The sequence below is a fragment of the Acinonyx jubatus genome, chromosome A3 (assembly GCF_027475565.1).
Source record: "Acinonyx jubatus isolate Ajub_Pintada_27869175 chromosome A3, VMU_Ajub_asm_v1.0, whole genome shotgun sequence".
Classification (NCBI taxonomy): Eukaryota; Metazoa; Chordata; class Mammalia; order Carnivora; family Felidae; genus Acinonyx; species Acinonyx jubatus.
In genome coordinates this window covers 124,588,133-124,604,533 of record NC_069388.1, presented here as the reverse complement: position 1 = coordinate 124,604,533, position 16,401 = coordinate 124,588,133, and the positions used below count along the sequence as shown (strand labels likewise).

Here is a 16,401-nt window from a genome sequence, read left to right as displayed (position 1 = left end):
GGTAGGTAAAGTGTGATCGATGCATCCTAGGCGAACTACACAGAGGCCAGAAGCAACAATGCACGCACAGCAACGTGCCGAACGGGGAAAAGAGAAATAAAATCTCTTGCAGGGTGTAATATATAAACGTCAACGCATTCTCATGGTAAGAACACTGAAGTCATGTTGAGACAAAAGGAAATATCACATCAGAGTAGTTATTGGGGGTGGGGAGTAATGGGAGTGGTTCAGTCACCGGTGTTCCACAACACCTCACCCCCAACACCTGGTGGCTTGAGATAGAAGCAATCATTTTACTATTTCCGTGGTCTGCGGGGCAAGGGTTTGAGAGAGGTGTGGAGGATTCTGGCTCGGGGTCTCTCCTGCAGTTGCAGGCCTGTGGCAGCTTGAGCTGACACAGGGGTCTGGAGCAGCTGGGGGTTCTCTTCCCATGATCTCAGGGCTCACCGCCCCCCCCCCCCCCATCTGGGGCCAGTTTGTGCTTTCTCACACTGTGGTGGCCTCAGCGACTTTCATGGTGGTTCAGGCTCCAGCTCAAGTAGTCCTAAGAAGAGGCTGGACGTTTCATAGTTTTTTCTGACCTGACCCCAGGTCATGAAATACCACTTCCACAGAAAGCATTTTACTGGTGACAAGAAAGTCAAAAACCCATCCAGAGTCAAGGGGAGATGATTCCATGTCTTGCTTTTTACAAGGGAATCCTTTTGTTTGAAGAAATTATATTTCCTATAATTCACTCATTTGGGATAACAGTCTCTGGATGAATAATATGAACCTCTTTCTTTTCTTTTTTTTAAAAAAATTTTTTAATGTTTATGTCTATTTTTGAGAGAGAGAGAGTGTGAGCAGGGGAGGGGCAGAGAGAGAGGGAGACACAGAGTCTGAAGCAGGTTCCAGGCTCTGAGCTGTCAGCACAGAGCCCGACACATGGTTCAAACCCACAAACGGTGAGATCATGACCTGAGTTGAAGTCAGATGCCTTACTGACTGAGCCACCCAGGTGTCTCTGAATTTCTTTCTTAAAGAGCAGAATTTTCTCCACACGGTTGGAAATAATGTCAAGAAGTAAAACACATGCTTAAACAGATGTGTTCCGAGAGCCCTGCGGCAGAGGATGTGTAGGGCTATGGCGAGAAACTGATAGTCAATTAGAGCCTCTAAATACAGTAGCGTAGGGTTCCCGTAGGTCCTTTCTTGCAAGCAATTACATTTCTCCAGTATTCTGGGCACACAGTTTGGATTTTTCTCAGCATCTTGCAGGTGAACTATAGATCTTCAGACTCTTAAGTGGAGTTTTCCATTCTCACACTCGCCAGTGTGACTTTCCTCATCAAGTAGCAGTGTGCTGGCCTCCTCGTCCGCTCCTTCGCCGCCCCTGTGAAAGGCACCGTATCACCTTAGGTTTTAGGCCCCAGGCCAATTATCCTTGATTCTTCTCTCACAACTCCCCAGTATTACCAGCAACTCCACTGCCTCTAGATGTCAAATTTAAATGCTTCTCCTCCCATTACTTTGGCCCAAGTCCCCATGACCTCTTACCTGCACCACCGTCAGGGCTTACTTTCTGTTCACCACGGCCCAAACCCTACTCTATTCCCACAGCAGCCAGGAGGAGTCTTTAAATAGGTTTACTAGACCAGGTCTGAAAACTTCCTTAGACGTCAAATGATCTTTCTTCTGCCTACCTCTGAACCTCATCCCCTTTGCTCATGAAGTTGTATCAACATGAGCCTTTCGATCCCGGACATGAAGTTCATTCTCACAAGACGGCCTTTGCCCTCATTTCCTCTGCCTGGAACTGCTGCCCTAGGTCTTCCCATAGCTTGTTCTCTCGCTCGTTTCAGGCTCTGCTTAAATACCTTCTGCAAAGTCTTCCCCTAACAGGGCTTCTGAGATACCACTCCCCTCCACTGTTAACTCCTTACCCTGCTTTATTATGCAAGCAATTACAGTTACCTGGAAATTATAACTTTCAGCTCCATGAGGGCAGATTTGGTATTACTCACAGGAGTGTCCCCCGTGCTTTAAAGTGCTATAAGCACATGGCAGGAACTTCATCATTTTTGCATGAATTAATCTCTACATTCGTATACTGCAGAAAATCAGGGAGCAACAGCCCTCTAAACTTGCTGATCAGTGAGTGTTCTCAGGCCACAGTTGTTTCTATGGACTCTATCCAGATGCCCCGGCCAAAATGTAATAGGGTAGGTATCAATATTATATATAATTAGGACAGAACATTTCGTTTGCTGACTCAAAGAAACAGTGAACTTATATCTACCCTATTAGTTTACCACTCTTTAATCAAAAGCTATTCCTATTAAATACTGTTTTGGTGAATCTTCAAGTCCACAGCCATTTAGGTCCTGTCATGAAGTATCTGTTACCCTATGAACTCATAGAACTCTAAGTTTCAAACCAGTTCTCCAGAAAGTCTGAGCTGGCTGAGGTACATCTATCTGTGTTGACGTAAAACCAAGTCCTAAATCTAACTGGAACATTACTGACTCGGGACACAATACTTCGTACTAAGTTGTGCCACACCTGCCTGTACAAAGGAAATCGGGATCCTTGGGGCTCCACCAGTCGAAAACACTTCTGATTCAGCCCAAGTCCTAGACAATAGTTTCTTACTCAGAACTGAGACATTTTGGAGACATGTGAAGGAAAGAAAAAAAAAAAAAAAGCAGCACTAGAGAACAGAAGTGAAAATACTTAAACAAGAAGGCAGTGACTGAACCTTCAATGGAATCTTCAATATTGAGTAACTATTATTTATATCTTGGTTTACTAAAACTCATCGTATTTGTCATCTTGAGACTGGTTTTAGTCACGTCCACCCCACGGATTTGAGAAGGTAGGATTGAAGAGTCCGAGGGAGTATGTGCCCCTTGTTTCCCGGGATTTCATTCCTCAGTTCAGCCCTGATGATAAACCAGGGGTCGAGGAACCCTCTGATGTAGTGAAGTCACCCCATACATATACGTTTTAAGCTTTATTTTTAGAAGTTACATATAGTTAATTTTTTTCTTCTTTTATTCTAATTAATCAATGTTACTATTAATTAGAACATTAATTGAGATTATTTTCACTTATGATAGTTGAAACCAAAACTTTGTGAGGCTAAAGCAATGAATAATCTTCAACTCTTAGCAAAAGATACTCAGATACTTGAGGATTTTATTTCCCACTCTGCACTCAGAACCGTAACATTCAAAAACTATCGTTAAGGATTTAGATGCAAAAATTATTTAGCTAATCTAAGTTTATGCATTTGGTATATTCTTTTTAATTTGAAAAAGCACATGTATGTTAAAAAATAGTTTTGCTACAAATTAGTTATAAACATAACTTGAAAAGGTCAGACTTTGTATGGTTATGGAGGATGTTTAAAACTTTCAGCATACATCTCCTCTTTCTATAAATTCTTAGAAGTTTGCCAACTGATCTCACATTAAGGCTAAATCAGACTCCCTTCCCTAAAATAAAAAAACAAAATCCATTTTTTCTCAGTAACAATAGAAGTGTTGTTGTTTTTTAAAATACCGTTTTTCTTAAAATACGTCCTTTTCAATTACATAAATATTTATTGCTGGCAATACAGGAAGTGCTTCTTGAATACCCATGTCTGTCTTAAAACTTTAGCACTTACCCTAGTATCAAACACAGAGAATCCAGGCAGAAGTCCTAATCATGCCTTCTTAAAAAAGATTAAAAAAAAAAAAAAAGCTGATAAATACCATTTCCTACAATATGCTAGATTTTATCATTCCAAGGCCAGCTCTAAAATCAGGAGAGGTCTTTGATAGCACTGATGTCAGTCCCCATCAACAGGCTGGCCTTTGGCTCTGGGCTGCTTTCCTGCTCCACAGGGGCCCCCAGTTCTCCCAGACCTTCCCAGCCTGGGTCCTCTCAGCTGAGCCAGAGCCCAGGAGCCCCAGACAGCGGACTGAGGGGTTGTAAACCAGGCAAACAGGCTGCAGGTCAGGGTGCAGTGCTGTGTCACAATCCCGTTGTGACACGGGTTAGACGCTTAGCTGGGTGGACGACAGGGGACTCTGAAAGGCACTGTGTCAGAGCTGCTGGTGTTCCAGGGCTCCTTCAAAGTGCCATACAGACAGAGGGCATCCTCAGTTTGAATGAGATATAGTAATTGAAAGTACAGCTCAAATCTATAGTTGTATCTCTAATGGTACAAAGTGACCTGTACAGGGATTCTGACCAAAGCTTTATACTCCTGTGCAGGCCCCTCATCATTAATAAGCACAGACAGACAATAAATCCACTGTAAACTGGTCCCCGTCCCCAGACCACCTGTGCACCACCTGCGATGAGAATGTGATACTCGGGAAAACAAAACTAAATATAATCAGGTGCTCAAACTTTTATTTTAATTCTTACAAAATACCATAGAAATGAACCCAAACGAAACAGATATGTACATGTACATATGTACAAAATTTTACTTCTGAAAAACAATCTATAAAAGTAGATGGTTAAAAAAAAAAAAAAACTTAAAAAAAAAAGATTTAAAACCAGTACTATGAAATTAGTTTTCTCAAAGTAAAGTAACAGTAATTTTAAATTGCTGGTTGTAGTAGGCTTTCTAGATTTATTTACACATTTTATTGGGGCCAGATGTATAAAGGAGCTTCTTTTATTTCGGAATATCTTCAGTTTCATTTTATTTCATCACAGACTCCTGAACTGTTTCCCTTTACAACTCTTCCACGTGAGGATGCAGCCTGTGGCACCAGCAGCTACAGATCAGCTCCGGTCTTCTTCCTCCTCATGAGTCACAGGTCGGAAAGGCAACGTAGTCTGTCCTCTTTCAGGGTCAGACATCCGAAGAATTCTAATCAGTTTACTAGATGGAAGTGAACTAGAGGAAGTAAAATTAATTATTCAAAACGTCTAGGAAATTTTTTTCACATTAAAAAGAATTCTACTCCTACCTCATGAAAACACAAATCTACCCTATCTACTAATGTGGGATATGTTGAATATCCGGAGTTCTAGGAGAAATATAATTTGCAATCAAGAAATGGTTTGTTTTCATTTTTAAAAATTAACTTCCTGCTAAATGCCAGGGGCTTTCAGTTTAGAAGAAAAAGAAAAGGAGATTTATATACCAGCTCTTTCTAACTCTTGCTCTTCTTGTCTTGCCAGGAAATTCTGTCTACCTGAAAATTCCCAATCACAAACTTAAATCTCCCTAGGACCAAGTGACCGCTTTAGAGGCAGAGTACCAACTCTAAGTGACACCATGCCGACTGCCAGCAGGGAAGAGCTCCTTATTTAGCCGCAAGTCACGGGGAAAAGAGCCAAGACTAGGGAAATCCTGAATTGTGTCTTTAGTCTAAACAGAATTAGTAAAATTAAATTACTTTATTAGTTGGTCATGATAATCACAAAGGAACAGAGTCAAAATGGAAATAATAACAAGTCAGTACTCATATTTAAATCAACTTGGTTTTGTTATGGAAGGGAGAAAATAAAAATACGATTTTAAGTACCTAAAAAGGAAAAATTATCTTAGATCTCCTGACACAGGAACTGATTTATTTCTTAATATTGGTGATTTATGTGTTTGCATTTTAAAAATTTAGATTATACGAGATTTATTTTCCCCCTTTATATCTTGATGTACACATTCACAGAAGAAGTTTTTCAAAGCTACCTCATGCTTTGAGGGGTAAGCAAGATGAACTGTCGGAAACGCTGGGAGTCCGCCATCTTGAGTATCATATCCATGGCAATTCTCCGGTTAACCATGTCCTAGGGAAAAAAGTTAGGGTCACTGCTGCATTAATCACGTTCCTGCAGAAGCAGCATTCTGCTGGCTGATACCAACTCCTGCATGTTTATCCAGGGATCATCTACTGCCTTATTGGTGATGCCAAACTATTCTTACAGGGAAAGATAATATCCAAAACTATGAGTGGAAAATGACAACACATGTCTCTTCCAGGTAATTTCTATAGTCAGATTGTTTTAGTAAACATAGCTCCCTCCCTCAAATATATTTAGCAATTAAAATAATCAACAAATATCCCAAAGACACAACTCAATGTTACAAAATGAATCTCATTTGTACAGTAATAATAATTAATACCTCAGGAGAACAACATAAAAAATGACTAGCTATAAAGTTTCTAATTCTGTCAAAATGTCCCTCAATGACTAAGGTGTTTTAAAACCTCTGACCCTGCCCCACCACTTTCTACAATGTGTACAATTTGAACCAATGTAAATTTACAAACCAATTCCTCCATTCAATCTTTAAGTTGAATAGCATATCAGTGTATAGAAAAATAATGCTTCATTATAACAGGGCTTTTTTAATTATTTTTTTTTTCATTGTAGCAGGTTTTGAAACTAAATTAAACTGTGTGCTTACATTTTCTGAGTTCAATTATCAGAGAAAGAAAAAAATCAAAGTACTGCTCCCTACCTTGAAAATTCCTGAAAAGTTGAAAACATAAACAAATGTTATTATAGGCATATATTTTTAACGGTCTATTTGAAAATTTATGTGGCAGTACAGCATGGTGGTTAAGAACACACTGTTTGGGGAGCGCCTGGGGGGGGCGGTTAAGTGTCTGACTTTGGTTCAGGTCACGATCTTGCGGTTTGTAGGTTCGAGCCCTGCGTCAGCCTCAGTGCTGATAACTCAGAGCCTGGAGCCTGCTTTGGATTCTGTGTCTCCCTCTCTCTCTGCCCCTCTCCTGCTTGTGTTCTGTGTCTCTCATTCTTTTCAAAAATAAATAAACATTAAAAAATAATTTAAAAAAAATGTTAGGTTACTAACATCCTGGTTGCATAGCTCAATGGCTTGTATTCTATAAATTCTTCCCTCAGGCATATCTGTAAAGCAACCTAACTTAAAGTTAACAAAAATAACGAGAGCTTGTTCAAGTAGAATGCTTTCCTTTCAAAACACTGCCCTGGGGAGGCCTATCATTTGATAACAAAGCCGCCAAACCACCAAAATGTCTGCATTTGCTTCCAATTGGTTTTCAGGACTTAGGTACATTTTTCTGAATAGTTCCAATGGGGCAAAATGCCATTTTGATTAAGAACCTCTAAGTTTCCAGGGGCGCCTGGGTGGCTCAGTTAGTTAAGTGTCTGACTTTGGCTCAGGTCATGATCTCACAGTTCATGGGTTCAAGCCCCACGTAGGGCTCTGTGCTGATAGCTCAGAGCCTGGAGCCTGGAGCCTGCTTTGGATTCTGTGCCTCTATCTCTCTCTCTGCCCCTCCCCTGTTTGTGCTCTTTCTCTTTCTCTCTCTCAAGAATAAATAAACATTAAAAATTTTTTTAAAAAAAGAACCACTAAGTTTCTAAAAGAGAAAGAACAGAATTAAATTTGACAAATAAAAGATAAGGCTGCAAAATGGCATTTTGGATAAAATCACTGCATGGAAAGAGCAATCATCTTCTGCGATTTGTGAATTAGCTCTGAAGCCAATTCTCAGAAGAATTTCTAAGCAATCACAGCAATGTTATCACGGGGAAAAAATGACACTGAAGGATTAAACAGGATTAAAATGCTCCATGAATGAGCATTTTCTAAATACTTATGGGCCAGGCATCAGACAGGTAGAAACATGATCAAGCCATAGTTGGTAACTTCCAAAAAAAGGTATAATTTGGTAGAAGATTCAGACATGAGAATAGGAAATGGCAACAGAATGAAAATGTACAAAAATCTATGTAATAGTAAATGTATATAGTACAAATTACATAATAATATATTCTATAATATAAAAAATAAAAATAACAGTGTGAATTGGTGTAGGGTGGTGGCAAAGGAGTTCTGAGAGGTTCCTAATTCTGCCTGGTGTTCACAAAGGTGACATAAAGGTGACATCCGAACCAAGCCTTGAAAGGTGAGTAGACAAAGGGGGGCACAACACGCAGAGGCACAGTGTTTAAAAATCGTAAGTAGTTAGGAAAGCCACAAAGTGGGTAGATACTCCATCAGGAAGGGTCTCACAGATACCCAAAGAACTAAACCTTTATCCCAGATAGTTCACCACCACAGAGCTCCAAACAAGTGAGTGACCATGATCAGATTCATTTTAGAAATATAAACCTGGCAAAACAGTGAGGGAGGAACCAAGGAAGAAGCAAGATTAAAGTCTGGGCGTCTGTACAGGAGGCGGTTATGACAGGCAGGGGATGAGGAGACAGGGACAAGTAACAGGAAGGAGCAGAGACTCAAAAGGTCAGATGTGACTGTGACGGGCAAATGAAAAGGAAGGGAGGATCACAGATACATCAAAGGTCTAGCAAGGTAACTGGGCAGGTAATGGCTATTGGTCACCAATCAAGGTAGGGGATTCAGGAAAAGGAAGAGGCTCTGAGTGGAAGACTTGCTGAGTGTGAGGCGTGGTCATGCCAGATGACATCGAAACTGTTGGGCATATGGGTCTGGAGTGCGAGAGAGGGGCCAGGATGAGACACTCAGATTTGCTGGTATCCAAATGTAAGTGGTAGTGTTGGTGGCAGTTAGAGTGTGTTTATGTGTGTGTGTGGGGGGGGGGGGTTGGGGGGGATGTAGCGTGAAGACGTACGCAGGGTATGGTATCCAGGAAAATCAACAACAGTATCAAAAACAGACAAAGAGGACCTCACACATTTCAGGAGAACAGCAGCTTGGAACACACCAGAACCAGGAAAGAGGAGAGCAGAAGCTGGCCCGAATGCACATTGTAAGAGATGCAAGATAGGTCTGTGGTGTCAACTCCTTCAAAGAATTAAAATAATACTAAAAGTTCATTTGTGATCTTTGCTAAACAAGTTTTGCTAGAGTACTGTAGTCTAAACCCAGATTACAGTGGGTTTAGAGGGAATGAGCCAGGAACCATACAGAGGCCGGTTAACAGCCGGTTTGGGAGGGCCTACTCCGTGCCTCCACCTCTGTAAGTGCATTTGCACGGAAGACCTCACTGGAGTCTCACCATAACCCTCTGAGGTAGGAAAGATGAGTAATATCATTTTATACATGAAGAAATTGAGACCCCCAAAAGGATAAATAGTTTGCCTCAAGTCCTTCGGGTAAGTTAAGTCTTAATCTTAGGTTTTTAATTTCGAAGCCAAATGTTCCTGCCCCTTGTGTTATATCTATTGCTCTTCCAAAAAGTGTAGCTGTGAAGAGAGGGAGAAAATCAGCAGTGGCTGCCGTTCGTCCAAACAAGGAATTGCTTGGAACTCTGTGCTAAAATGGAAGATGGAAATAAATTAGGGAAGACACTGACGGCCTGGATGGGGTCTCTAGGGCAGCAGGGAGAACACTAAAACTCTTTGTTCCTTCCTACCACCTATCACGGACTGAAGTGTCAGGCAGGATCCCTTCTACTGTGGGTACAACTAAACAAAACATTGCTTCCTTTCAAAATACACATTTCCAAAAACAAAGATTACAGAATTCAAAATTTCACACTACCATATAGACATCAAATTCATCCAAGCATCTGAAAGGAGACTCAGCAATGGACCACAGAGAAAGAATGAAGCAAACTGTGGAAAAAGAACGTTCTCCTCCGGACAAGGCTCTCATGTCATTGAAAGCAGCCCTGTTTCCCTCTCCAGGCTGAACCTGCCAAGAATTAACAAAGAAACAAAGTACAGCAAGAGTCAGACTAAAGTCTTTACAAAAAACATTGGCTAGAATTAAAAAGAATGAGTTTATGGTAAAAAAAGAAAAAGAAAAAAAGAATCAAATCATTTAGTGATGTGACATCTACTTAACAATATTAATTCTGATCCATGACTGTGGGATACCTTCCCACTTATTAGTGTCTTCTTCAATTTCCTTCATCAATGTCTTGTAGTTTTCAGTGTATAGATCTTTCACTTCCTTAAATTTATTCCTAAATATTTTATTGTTATCGGTCTTGTGAATGAGATTGTTTTCTTTATTTCTTTTTTCCAACATTTCTAAGTGCCAAGATAATCTTACATTACTTGAATTACAGTGACATCTAGTGGTTAAGCCGCTTTAAAAGTAATTACTGAATGTCAGAAAGGCAACAGGACCAACTTAGAGGCTCACACTGGCCAAAGAAGAAAAGCAGCAATGATTGAAACATAAAATCTCTTCCAAAAGAGATTCAAATGGGGACAATAAAAAAAGCAATTAATAAAATTAAAAACAAACTCTTTTACACAGTACGCTGGGAAGACAGTATAAAATAACATTAGAGGGGTGCCTGGGTGGCTCAGTTGGTTAAGCAGCCGACTTCACCTCAGGTCATGATCTCACTGTTTGTAGGTTCGAGCCCTGCGTCGGGCTCTCTGCTGCAGCTCAGAGCCTGGAGCGTGCTTCAGATTCTATGTCTCCCTCTCTCTCTGACCCTCCCTGGCTCGCACTATCTCAATCTCTCTCAAAAATAAACATTAAAAAAAAAGTTAGAAGGAATTCTATTTTCATTTGGATAGAATTCCAGACATACATATATACCATACCCACAAGGTAAAAAAGCAGAGCACCATCAGGTTTTCTATCATAAAGTTTTATCATGTGCTTTAGCAGACCCGTAGCTTCACATACTTTCTCTTCCACTCTTTGAAAAATCACCTCTCAAGTAGCATTCATATCAAAGGGTTATAAAAACATTCTGAAGTTACACACACAGACATTTTACATTTATTATCCATAAGTCTGAATCTGTAAAAATCCAAATGGAAAAGCAACTAAGTAGTAAAAAACCAAACCCACCCAACCAAACAAAATACCCCACATAAAAGCAAGAACTAAGTAACTAGATACTGTCTTTTGCTCCCAAACTGCATTTTACATCAATCTAATAAACGAAGCCCTAGATTAATTGTGGAGATCTAAATTTTACCCCTGATCCATTACTAATTAGGTTTTAGTTTCCTTATTTATAAAATGAAGACTAGAGAATTTAAGGATTCTTAAAACAGTAATACTCTTTTGAATAACACGGATGATGATGCAGAAGGAATGGCTTCAGTTGTCCTGCACAATTAGCTCTGGGGATAAATTATCCAAACACTCCTAATATTTTCTCTTTTTCATTTTTATTAGAGTATAATTCATATACAGTAAGGAACATAAAGCTTAAGTTTTCTGCTCAATTACCTGGGTAATTACTCAGATCAAGACCTAGAACATTTCTACCATCTCAGCAGATCCCCTGTGCTCTCTCCCAGGCACTATGAAATCCAAAAGGTAACAACTATTCTGACTTTAATCATCACCATTCAATCAGGCGAATTTTATCAGTTTTAGAAGAGTTCTGAAGAGTGGAATTGCTTTCACAGACACTGTGAGACAGGTTTCCAAATTAGTTCTATCAAATTATACTCCCACCAGCCAGGCATGAGGGTTCCAAGCCCACAGTCTCACCAACACAATATATGATCGGCGTTGAGTTTTAGTCACACTGCTAGCAGCAGGACAGTCATTGTTTATGATATAAATTTGTATTTTTCTGATGAAAAACTATATTGGACACTTTTTCATGTACTTATTCACCATTTGGATACTCTATGAAGTTTCTATTTAAGCCTTTTGACCATTTTTAAATGCACATTCTTTCTCTTAATTATTATTATTCTTTAAAAATTTAGATGAGTCTTATATACATGTACTGTAAATTATTATTTATCCTAAGTATAAAATGAAGTATAATTTTTTTAAAAATGAAGTACAAATTTATGGCAACTAAGAGCAGTAAGCAATTACTTAAAAATTTTGCCCCAATTATTTGGTTGCTCTTGACTTGGCCACACAATTTTTAATGCAATATCCCATACTTCCTCTTTCAATGCATGCAACTATGAAGGATCCACAAACACAGACCCCACAAAGTTGAATACGGTGGCTTTGCTTATCCAATTGAGGCTAGATCTACGGACGCATTCAGAAATAAGTAAGTGCAGACAATTAGATGGGGTACAACATTCTTCTGAGAAATCCTTTCTTGGATTCCTTATAGTGGCTTCCAGAGAATATGGACTTTCTGTAATATCCCACATAATTTAAAATGCTGTATGAGTTTTACAAAGAAACCTGTGGAGTGGAAAGAGGGTAAACATTTGTCACTGAAAATAAATTTCCTAATTATCTTCATAGTGGTTTTCAGGGGGGATGTAGCTAACGCTACAATGGCAGCATTAGCTAGTGATCAGTTTAATTTTCAACACTCTGGCAAACACCAGCCTTAAAAGTAAGTTCTTTTGTTTTCCAAAGATAATAGATTAAGACTATTAATGTATTATCAAAAGAAATGCAACAGCTAATTCTAACGATTAGCATACAAAGAGTTAAGATACTTACTGATATGCTAAGAGTTTCATTCTTATGGTCAAAATTCATTTTCCCGCAATAGGCCCGCTGAGATAGTAAGTTGTCAAAGTATAATTTGCATCGTAAAGTCAAACATCTTGGAATAAAGAAATGGGGCACATTAAAAAGAATATAAAGATATAAAAACTGTATATTCAGCATGATCTTTAAACTAGCATGTAAGACCAGAGAGGGATATGCCGAAATGTTAACACTGGTTGCCCATTTAATAGGTAGGATTCTAAGATTTCCCCCCCCCATCTTTATGTTTTATTTGTGTCTCCACATTTTTACCACTTCATTTTCTTTTACAATAAACAAACATCATAAAATGAATAAAGATGTTATCCCACATTTAATATAGGTCAGCGAGTCCACATGAATATATCAATCATTCAAGCAATTTACATGAGACATCACCCTAATACAGAAGACATGAATCTTGCCCTCGAGAGATTAAACTCTAGTAGTGTTAAGATAATAAATAAATGGCCCATCCATGTGCTTATCTCCTCTTAACTTTATGGTGACAAAAAAGGGCTCAATCATTCTGTATCTATAATACTTTACCCACAGCCTGGCACAATGCAGACTCCATTAATCACATGACATTCCACTGTAAGGAAAACTTTTCCCTTCTTTCTCAATTATTTATTTACTTATTCACTTTTCCATTCATCGGGATGGAGTCACAGATTCTTATTTTATTCTCTGGATTACCATATTCTTGCCCTCAAACAGGCAGGCCCAGGTTTCGCCAGTGGGAGCCTCTTCAGGCTGCTTCCTACATTCTTTTATCATGACTCTATGTTTCTTCCAAGCACCTCCTTACTTTCTGGCGTAGCAAGAGGCTCACATTTACCTTCCCTGGCCAGCTCTGGAATCAGCCATTTCTCCAAGGAGGGAATGGTATTTAGAAAAGAAGATCTAGATGAAAGGAAACTTGGTATTTTTCTTAACAACTCTGCTCCTTAATGAGCCTAAGGTTTGCTTCTTCAGAGTAACTATCAGTTTATTATTATCTCTCCTAATTCCCTTCCTAAACTACATTAAATCTCCATCCCAGAAAATACTGATAGCTTGAGTTTTCTTTTGTGACACAGCAATGACTGCTAGCTGGTTTTCAGAATTTTGTGTTGACATTTCTTTCTTTCACTACTGATATTCATCATGGGATGTCTAAGAGAGATTGTCCTCATAAAATGGCAAGGTTCTTGCCATTTGGTGCCATTTTGGTGGTGAGGAAACATATGAAGGTAATAGACTGTAAAACGAATACTTTTACAGAAAATATTTTATTTCATTTTTTAAATGTTTGTTTATTTTTGAGAGGAGAGACAGAACGTGAGTGGGGGAGGGGCAGAGAGAGCGGGAGACACAGAAGCCGAAGCAGACTCCAGGCTCTGAGCTGTCAGCACAGAGCCTGACACGGGGCTTGAACTCCCGAACTGCGAGATCACGACCTGAGCCAAAGTCGGACACTCAACCGACTGAGCCACCCACGCGCCCCCCAGAAAATATTTTAAATACAATACAAAAACAAATCCTACTGCTACTGGAAAAGAGGCAGAAGTAGGCACTGGATTTACTTAGCCTGAAACAACCAAAACATTGTACAAAATAAATGAAATAAGTTTTCAGACTGGACATCAGATAGTGCAGGCAATTCCAGTCAAAATGATCTCTAAAATATGGGAAACAAATGAATTGGGCCTTATAGATGTCCCAAGTCACTACTTACAGAAAGAGTGAAGGGGGGCGGAAACCCAGGCAGAGCCCAGAGCTTTCCCTGTTTGAGAAGATGGAACTGGGAGTCTGGGGAGGCCAAGGCACTCGGGTTCTTAAAGCCTAGAGAGTGCAGCAAAGGGAGAACTCCAGAGGCTAGACACAGGGTGGACAGAGGGCGCACTAGTCTCAAGCTGACAACTCTCTCTGCATATGTGAGGTTGGAGCAAGAAACATCCCAAAGCAGCAGAAGTGATCCCCACAGACTGCCCAGAGCCAGAACAGTTCACGTTCCCACAGGCAGAAGCTTCCTACCTCACAAGGTACACTGCAGTGGAGGACTCCGAAGGGCGCTGCCTCACAGGTAGGAAAGAGCTGGCCCTCGACTAAAGGCTGCTCTGGTCCCACTTAATGGAACTGACAAGCAGCCTCACAAAGATAAAAATAAATCCTACATAATTGAAGTCCTAATAACATGCTTACAAAACTGAAGCACACATCTCAGGGGCACCTGGGTGGCTCAGTCGGTTAAGCGTCCGACTTCGGCTCAGGTCACGATCTCTCGGTTTGTGAGTTCAAGCCCCGCGTCGGGCTCTGTGCTGACAGCTCAGAGTCTGCAGCCTGCTTCGGATTCTGTGTCTCCCTCTCTCTCTGCCCCTCCTCCACTCACGCTCTGACTCTCTCTCTCTCTCTCTCAAAAATAAACATTAAAAAAAATATTTTAAAAAAAATCTGAAGCACACATTTCAAAAACTAACCTATAGTTTAGTTAAGGAACACGGGCCAAACGTGCAAAGCCTATTTCTCTTTATGGAATTATCTGAGTTTCCTCATATGCACTAGAACTAGATGTATTTCTTTAATTCTATAGTCTCATGGGGCTGGCTGGGTGGCTCTGCCAGTTGAGCATCTGACTCTTGATTTCGGCCCCGGTCATGATCTTGTGGCTCATGAAATCGAGCCCTGCGTCGGGCTCTGTCGGGCTCTGTGATGACAGTGCAGACCCTGCTTGGGATTCTCTCTCTCCCTCTCTCTGCTGCTCTTTCTCTCTTTCTCCCAAAATAAAGAAACAAACTTAAAAAACAAAAAAAGCACTCTGTTAATTCTATAGTCTCAGGATTATGGAGTTTGGGTATAAAGACTGGTAAAAAGCAGGTCACTGAGGGAATACCATAGGGGAAAACAGAGGTTAAGTGGAAAAAGACTAGGACTGCCTTGGATACCAGTAGGTCAAGAGCCATCCCTTCCTACAACCTATCCTCTGATTTATTTCTGTTGTTTTTGAATTTCTTTTTGGGGGGGGGGGGTCAATCTATCCCTGAAAGTATGAATATTTCTAGATAGTACATACATTTCTCTGATCCTGTGTTCATTCTTTGAACCAATATATTATCAACTTCCTATTATATTTCAGGCACAGTAGTAGGTCCTGGAGACACAGCAGTAAACAAAACAGATTCTACATCCATGGAGCCACATCATTCAATCAGATCATAAACTGAGATACTGCCTCAACAGGTCCCATCAAAACTTGTATCCCTTAAGAACATGCAGTGTCCAAAAGTAAAAGAGGCTGTTTCAAAGCCAGTGAGCTCCTATTCAAAGGACCTACGTAAGCAGTGACTGAACAAGCCATCCCGAGTTATCTAGTAAAGGGATCTAATAGTGGAAAAATTGGTTAAGCCCACTACGCAAATCCCTTCTAAGCCAGAATTCTGATTAAATCATAGGACCCTATGTATCAACCAATACAGGAAGCACTGCAGTTTCTTCTTTAACTGGATTGTATAAAGTTCTTTCAACTGAATTTTATTTATAAAGGACAATGTGAAAATGAAAGTACAAAATTATATACGTGGTAATATTTTTAAATGCACCTACCGTCTAAATTGTTGGTATGTTTTGTATCTATGAGTCATTATTTCTTCCAGCAATTTAATAAATCTTTTTAAAGTCCTTACTTTATTATCCAGATCAAGATAGGTTTCTCTTGCTTCTTGGTACAGCCTATTTTATGAACAAAATATTAAGTCAATAAATGCCATTCAAAGAATCACAAAGAAAAGTAAAATCTCAGATATATTTAATGGGAGGAAGGGAGAGTGCAGGGATGCCCAGGGGATCAGCGATTGCAGGTATCCTGTCTCCAGGCACAATACACCCCCAGAATGAGCATGTGTTGCCCTAAAGTGGAAGAGCTGTTAGCAGGGCTGGGCAGGAGAAAAGTCCAGGCCTTGCAGAAAGCAGAGGAAGTAAGTGAGGAAAGTGCCCAGCTGGGGCCCAGAGTGGCAGATCTTAGAAAATGCCAGCAAATATACACCTTCTAAAAGTGAAGTGATCACACCGGAAGGCAA

The 16,401-nt window shown here is 40.0% G+C and overlaps 1 protein-coding gene across 1 annotated transcript in view; it reads right to left on the bottom strand.

Moving 5' to 3' along the window:
• Positions 1 to 4,369: 4,369 nt before the first annotated feature.
• The window catches only part of SMC6 (structural maintenance of chromosomes 6), a 77,486-nt gene continuing 65,454 nt past the window's right edge, over positions 4,370 to 16,401 (bottom strand). Inside the window, exons 23-27 of the mRNA XM_027077945.2 lie at positions 15,929 to 16,054; positions 12,314 to 12,419; positions 9,452 to 9,604; positions 5,681 to 5,778; positions 4,370 to 4,882 (exon numbers count right to left, since the gene is read on the bottom strand). Coding sequence (XP_026933746.1) covers positions 4,768 to 4,882; positions 5,681 to 5,778; positions 9,452 to 9,604; positions 12,314 to 12,419; positions 15,929 to 16,054 — 598 coding nt within the window. The 3' untranslated portion in view covers positions 4,370 to 4,767. The remainder of the gene's footprint in view (positions 4,883 to 5,680; positions 5,779 to 9,451; positions 9,605 to 12,313; positions 12,420 to 15,928; positions 16,055 to 16,401) is intronic.